This window comes from Asparagus officinalis, chromosome 7 (assembly GCF_001876935.1).
Source record: "Asparagus officinalis chromosome 7, Aspof.V1, whole genome shotgun sequence".
Classification (NCBI taxonomy): domain Eukaryota; kingdom Viridiplantae; phylum Streptophyta; class Magnoliopsida; order Asparagales; family Asparagaceae; genus Asparagus; species Asparagus officinalis.
This window is the reverse complement of record NC_033800.1, coordinates 5902253-5909114: the sequence shown is the minus strand read 5'-3', so window position 1 is coordinate 5909114 and position 6862 is coordinate 5902253. Positions and strand designations below refer to the sequence as shown.

The following is a 6862-nucleotide window of genomic DNA, read 5'->3' as shown; positions in this document are numbered from 1 at the left end:
GGGTCATGGGCTTGTTTGCCCAAGAATGTTTTTCAAGTATAAGAGATCAGAATCCAATTCTAGCTGACATATTATATTATGGCCAATTAGAAGATATCGTTGAGGTAATTTACGGGTTTGGTAAACCAAAACAATGTACTTACACGATGTTCAAGGTTCGGTGGTGTCCTGCAAAAAAGCAAAAGGATCATTATGGATTTACACTAGTCAATCTTCACCGAGAAGTATATACGGATGAGAAATTCATTTTCGCAGAACAAGCTGATCAGTGCTTCTATGTGAAAGATCCGAATGTCATGTCTGATTGGGTGGTTTTGTACAAGGAGCCAAGATCTGTTGTTCTTCCTAATAACAATGAAAAAAATATTGAAGAAAGTGAAGATAATTATAGTGAACCAATCGGTTCATCTGATGATGTTTGGCAAGAATTCTCTTACGCACAGAATGTGGCGCTGGATGTAGGTATGAACTATATATGTTACACCATATTATCGATTTTTATCTTATCATAATAAAAACAATAATGCATTTCATAACAACATATCTCATGAGCATGTATACAATTTTTTCTTAACGATTGTCTTTATTATATTTGCAGATGAGGAGGAGGATGAGGAGGCTCTTTGACCTGGAGGGTGATCGCTCACGGAGTATCACCCCAGGTAGTGGTGCTGATGATCCACTACCATCTCCGGATGCAGGTATAAAAATTAATTAATACTTTAACATGTTTTATAAATTTTTAGTTATCTAGCTCATAGTGTTCATTTGTTGTAGATGCTGGATATTCATCACCCGGCCCCTCTGATGCAGCACCAGAACCATCCCCCGACGCAGGTATTAAATATTTAATAATTGATAATGTTCAATTAAAATTTAATATTAATGATTCTTCTTTCTTATGTAGGTGCTACTTGGACCCCGACATATCCATCATATACATTCCATACTGACTTGCGGCCAAAGACCCAGGACTTTCTCAGTTTACCTTTACCTCCGGACTCTCATAAGTCCAAGGCTGACTCAAGGAAGTACCACCCACGTGCTGCGAGAAGGTATCAGGAAATGCTTCCTATGTTGGAGACTAGGAAAGCTGTTGCACTCGCAGCAAAAGAAAGAGAGATAGCGAATGGTAAATTATATAAATACTTTTAATTTTCACATTTGTATATTATATGATATATTATCATGTTGTTATTATTGTAGGTGCTAAGTCAGATCGCATAGAGGGATGACGTGGCGGAGGTAAGCCTAAGTCTAAACAACCGCCAAGAGGAATGAGGGCCATTATTAGGTGGAATAGTTCTAATTTACCCGTTGGTCCTTGGTCGGCCCGATTGAATGCATATATTGGGGTTCTCGTGCGTAGAGCGACCATTATCAACCCTTATTTTCATTTTCGAGAATTACCATGGACCGCATACGAGGCGATATGGACTGCGCTTATGGTAAGTGCATATTGTTTTAGATTTTCATTTATTAATAATTAGTAATTGATATTAAATTATCCTTACTAAATGTGTATGTAAATCTACAGGACTGCTTCTGCCTTGAGGACTTTGAGGGGGCTTGGAATTATGTGTTTAATGTCAAGGTTGAAGCAGTCCTCAAACAATGGAGGCATGAGATCAAACATGAAACCTATGACAGGTATGAGGAGGACTGGCAGAGGTTTTTAAACCTCGATGACCGAGTTGACGAGATTCATTTCACGGCTCTCCTCATGTATTGGGACAGCGATGCCGCCAAGGTTAGTTTCATGAAATTTAGTTTATAATTTTAAGATATTATTTCATTTTATATTTACAGAATTTTTTTTAAAGAATAAATCCACGAAGGGGTCAGAAAATAGAAGAAAGAAGCTGCATGACCATCACTTGGGCTCACACTCCTACGCCAATCTGGAGGATGTTTATTGTCAAGATACGGTATATGTCATTTAAAGATTTAAAAGATCTTAATGTTTAGTATGATTATGAAATCTCATAATTTATAATATGACAGGGGAAATCATTAATGCCGATACACTTGAGGGCCAGAGCGGCATATGGTACTTTTCGTGAACAATATAGGGGTGATGAGAGGAATCGGGATAAGATCACAAAAAATCTCGAGTTAGTGGTGAGATTTATACATATCTTGAGTAGTATTATTAATTCTATTTTGTTAACATTACGAGGAAACGAGAACACAAATAATATGGTCATTATCTTGAATTAACTATAAATTTGTGCTTTAGGAGGGATTTGAGACCGCATCCAAGGAGGCTGCATCTGTCTACATTTCGCAGGAGGAGGAACAAACCGAGCCAGACCCTCACATGCTTTCTGCAGAGGAGAACATCAATCTCACACAGAACCTGATGGGTCATAATAGGTAAGGATGGTGAAAAATCGAATCAATTTGAATACTACATACTATTTATATTTGTTTACCATTATTGAATTTGAGAGCAAAGTTTAATATTTATTTCTCCCTAATAATAGGAGAGGAAGATATCCTCTGCATGGTGTCAGAGCTTCATCTGGTATAAGCATCAGATCGTCCACAGCATCCTCCACACCATCTACATCGACGAGAGCAGCCACAAGCAGTTTCCAGGCTATGCCATTTGTCGCACGTATCTCTGCGTATCTGATTGACAAAATTGACCCGGAGCTGCATATTCAGGTGACTAATGAGATGACTAGAGTTGCGCTGACGGCGAACTCGATGGACGATCTCATGTGGTATGTTATATAATATTTAGGCGGTACTATTCCTTATAGCGCGTATGGTGGTGTCATACGGATCATTAGCTCGATTGGCGATAATTCTGGCGCTAGACAGAGTAGTGCTCAGGTACCTTATTTTTTCTTATATTTATAAATTCATTTTTATCTAATATGTTATCAAACACCACATAATGATTATTCAATTAAACATTCAGAGTGGAGATATTGGAGGGAGCAGCACCCGTTCTCGTAATCGGGATAGAGATACCCCCGCCGACGACGATGGATGAGGTTTTTTTATTTTTAATGCAATAAACAGTTTTATTTGTTATAACACTACATTTATTCATGTCGTGTATTATCTTAGTCATGTGCATTGTTAGTATATATGTTGTTGGATGTGTTTTAGACGGAACTGATTGATGTATATTTTGAAGTGGATGGTTGGATTTGTACAATGTGTTGGATTTGGTTATATAGATGTTTTTGAATGGAATTGTTATGAATTTTGATTATGATTGGATGGTTGAATGTGGCGTGTACAGTATTTTCTGGATGTATTCAAATATTAATGTAATTGTACAGGGAAACCCAAATTTTAATTATTTTTTTTCCTGAAAAAAGACAATCTAGACGGAATTCCGTCTAGATTGAATCAATCTAGACGGAAATTCCGTCTAGGTTGTAAAAATCCAACCAGACGGAATTTCCGTCTGGGTTGCCAACCCAGACGGAATTCCGTCTGGGTTGCCAACCTAGACGGAATTCTTTATTCCGTCTAGGTTGATTTGGTTGCCAACCTAGACGGAATTCTTTATTCCGTCTAGGTTGATTTCCGTCTAGATTGATCAATCTAGACAGAATTCTGTCTAGTTTGAAGCAATCTAGACGGAATTCCGTCTAGTTTGAAGCAATCTAGACGGAAGCAAAATAAACTAATCAAACTAGACGGAATTCCGTCTAGATGAACTAATCTAGACGGAATTGCAATCAACCTAGACGGAAATTTCCGTCTAGGTTGATCGTTTTTCTACTAGTGAAACATACAATATAATTAATTGCCTTAAAATAATCTAATCTAACATAATAAGAAGAAAACAACAAAGGCACATACTTGTTGAAGGAGACGAATGTGCTAAGAAAATTATTGTAATTTCTTGGTTTATATATATTGGTACGTTATGTTATATGTGAGAGGATAACAATTATAAATAGAGTTCTATTTAAATAATAATATTCAACAAACTTAATTAGGGCTTAATTAATTTGTTTGCATTTATGTTCACGGGTGCAAGATGAGCAATATATATATATAAGGTATGTGGTCGTAAAGAATTCTATGATAATAGTAACTATACAATGATATAATAAACAAATCCAACTTTGAAGGGTTAAGATGCAAAAGTGGCTATAACAATTCAAAAATAAAAAAAATGAAAAAATCTCGTCAAAGTATGAGATGATTGAATAATATACATAACAAACAAATCCAACTCCTACATAAAAGATAAAATAAATTCATAAAGACTATTAAATTGAATTGATCTAAAATTCTCCTAACATTAGGATTAAGTAAACATGAAAATAGCTAGATATGAAGGGCTTACATGCATATAACAGTTAGAAATCTCGCCAAAGTATGAAGTAATTTAATATATACATGCATAATTCATGTTCATTACATATATGATATATCCAACATGGCATGGTTTCACAATAGAAGTATTAAGTGTATGCCCTATATGTTAGTCCAAGGTGTAGACCCAAAGTCCATACACGAGCCGGAATCAAAAAGATGAAGAAACAACGAAGAAAACAACCAGACAACTCCACGGTCGACCGCGAAGGTCGACCGCGAACGTGCAAGCAAGCTGGGAGAGCCTGGATCAGATCGCGGTCGACCGTGGCGGGCGGCCGCCAAAACCCTGTAGTCAAATTGGTCTCGCGGTCGACCGCGAGACCTGACGGTCGACCGTGGCGGTCGATCGCGAGTAAATTTGGCAGTTTCCTTATGTTTTCAGGATCTGTTTTGATCTGGGATTCTTATATATATGTAACCCGGTTCTAGGGTTTGTAAGAAAAGAAAAAGAGCTTTTTGACGGCAGAGAGAGAGAATCTCAGAGAGATTAATTCCTTGTTTGAGAGCTCGTATTTTCTTCTTCAATTAATAAAAGTATTGTATGGTGTGGCTCACGAGGACGTAGGCACGTTGCCGAACCTCGTTAAATCTGTGTGTTCTCTTCTATTCTCTATTTCCTGCAAGTTTGATCTTTATTTGCGGTGATTTTCCTACTTTCCTACTTTCGAGCACAAGGTCCGGAAGGGCAAGGTTCGATTTGATTGTTTCGAGCCCCAACACTATATAGTTCCCCCACTTCTTCCTCGCCCTTTGAAACTCTTAATCTTCGGTTTACAAGAATTGTAAAGTTTTCTCTCATATCATAGCCATAACTTACGGTATGTATTTGGTTTGAATCTTGGCTTTATCAGTGCCTCAAATTTGATTGAAATTAAATTGTATTATATTTCCCCTTCTCTTAAACTAATCCTTTTCGAATTATGACAACTTTTACCATTGTTCATAGTATCCTTTCCTTTGCCAGAAATTTGGCATTGTAGTGAACTTCTTTGGGTCCTTCATAGTGATTTTCTCCGCAATGGCCCCATTTTATTGTGAAAAGGATTATAATGATGATAATCATAATGACTCAGGAGGTACAAACTTACATTGACGCTTCAAAGAAGTAATCATTGCATAAAAGAAACATTATCAATCTTAGTTATAGTCGAAATCTGGTTTAAAAGTGTCAGCACAATTATGAGCAAAATTTAAGCAATCTGTGCCCGGCGCTTCTCCTTAGTAGACTCTTAATATGCCTGTCAAGTAACACATAAACCATCAGCAAGCACTCAGATCAGAAAACAATATCAAATCATTAAGAGCATGACTCCAGACCTCATTGGGATGGAAATAAGTCCGAACTAAGAAGTGCTCAAGCCGCAAATATCTCTCAGGCTGCTCCTGTTTCATCACACCCTTCGCCTGCGTCTGCCTCAATGTCGCCCGTGCAGTATCCAACTCACGAAGCTCTATCATTTCCAACACTATCTGCCAAATAACTCGAAAATCAACGAAAAAACTCAACTTTTAACTCAAATCACAAATAACAAACCCCAAAGCTGCTACCTGTTCATAGAGATCCTCCAGTTTCTTTCTCGGGAGCTTGAGCTGAGAAACCTGAGGCAAGATAGCATCCCATCTCCCGCAGTTGATATCGGAGAAGACGCTGTTGATATCGGATACGACGTCTCGAGGCTATCGACGGTGTTGAGGGACACCTGACACTCGTTCTGCAGGGTTTGGAACGTTTGGTGCAGGGATTTCTCTTTACAAAATTGGAGGACAATCTTTATAACGCTGCCAAGAAAAGGACATGTTTTTAGGGTTTTGTTGAGGGAGAAGAAAAGGGTTTATGGTTTAAGAGGTGGAGACTTACTCTCGAGCTTCGATCTCTAGCGCTGACATTGTTGGAAAGTTGGAGAGGGGTAGAGATTTCCCTTTGTTGCTGCTGCTGCTGCTTCTTCGTTGAGCTTCGCTTGATTGAAGAGAGACGGTTTTGATTGGAGGTTAGTTAAAAGGAAGAGGGATTAGATAATTTAGGTATATGGATTAGTATTTGAGTTTCAAGGGTATATTTGTCTAAAAAAGATTTTCTCGAACTCGTGCTTTTAAAGAGAGTATGATAGATAATTATCCTATAATTATTTGATTTTAAAAATAAGTAATTATATTTTTTATTAATTATTCTTGTTTAATTGTGTAATATCAATCCTAATCTTGAGTTTGGCTCAGAAAAAAATTATGGATTCCAAAATCTATAAAGGCGGAACAGTAGCGACGTTTTATGGAAACCCAAATCAGAAGTTCACGAGAGGAATTGCTCCAAAAAGCTGACAGCGATCCTTTCTCTTCGTTTTCAGATTCCATATCTTCACGAGCACGAGCCCTAGATCTGAAATCGGCAACTCCCCCAATTCTTCTCCCGCCTCTCCCCAAGCTTCTTCGCTCCTCCTCTCCCGCTGTTCTTTGATTCATGACGTTGGTGGGGTTCGGTTGGTGGATTTGGCTTCGCCACCTCTTCTCAATC

General features: G+C 37.9%; 1 protein-coding gene and 1 long non-coding RNA gene across 3 annotated transcripts; one reads left to right on the top strand and one right to left on the bottom strand.

Moving 5' to 3' along the window:
• Nucleotides 328-1163, top strand: LOC109850617. 2 transcript variants are annotated; one of them, XM_020420667.1, is made up of 4 exons: nt 328-462; nt 599-701; nt 778-837; nt 908-1163. In XM_020420667.1, the coding sequence occupies exons 2-4, from the start codon at nt 599-601 to the stop codon at nt 1153-1155; spliced, it is 411 nt and encodes a 136-aa protein (XP_020276256.1). In that variant the 5' UTR covers nt 328-462; the 3' UTR covers nt 1156-1163. The 2 variants fall into 2 exon arrangements, with proteins under 2 accessions (XP_020276256.1, XP_020276257.1); XM_020420668.1 differs by lacking the exon at nt 328-462 and having other exon boundaries at nt 501-701.
• Nucleotides 5443-6291, bottom strand: LOC109846557. The gene is made up of 4 exons (XR_002248554.1): nt 6212-6291; nt 5902-6132; nt 5671-5823; nt 5443-5591 (listed from the first exon to the last, which is right to left on the bottom strand). It is a non-coding gene; the product is annotated as an uncharacterized LOC109846557 (long non-coding RNA).

What these genes read in the sequence shown, in the direction of transcription:
- LOC109850617 (XM_020420667.1), top strand. Translation starts at nt 599, where the DNA reads ATGAGGAGGAGGATGAGGAGGCTCTTTGACCTGGAGGGTGATCGCTCA. An exon ending in ACTACCATCTCCGGATGCAG is followed by an intron (nt 702 to 777) that starts GTATAAAAATTA and finishes CATTTGTTGTAG; the next exon opens with ATGCTGGATATTCATCACCC. An exon ending in AGAACCATCCCCCGACGCAG is followed by an intron (nt 838 to 907) that starts GTATTAAATATT and finishes TTTCTTATGTAG; the next exon opens with GTGCTACTTGGACCCCGACA.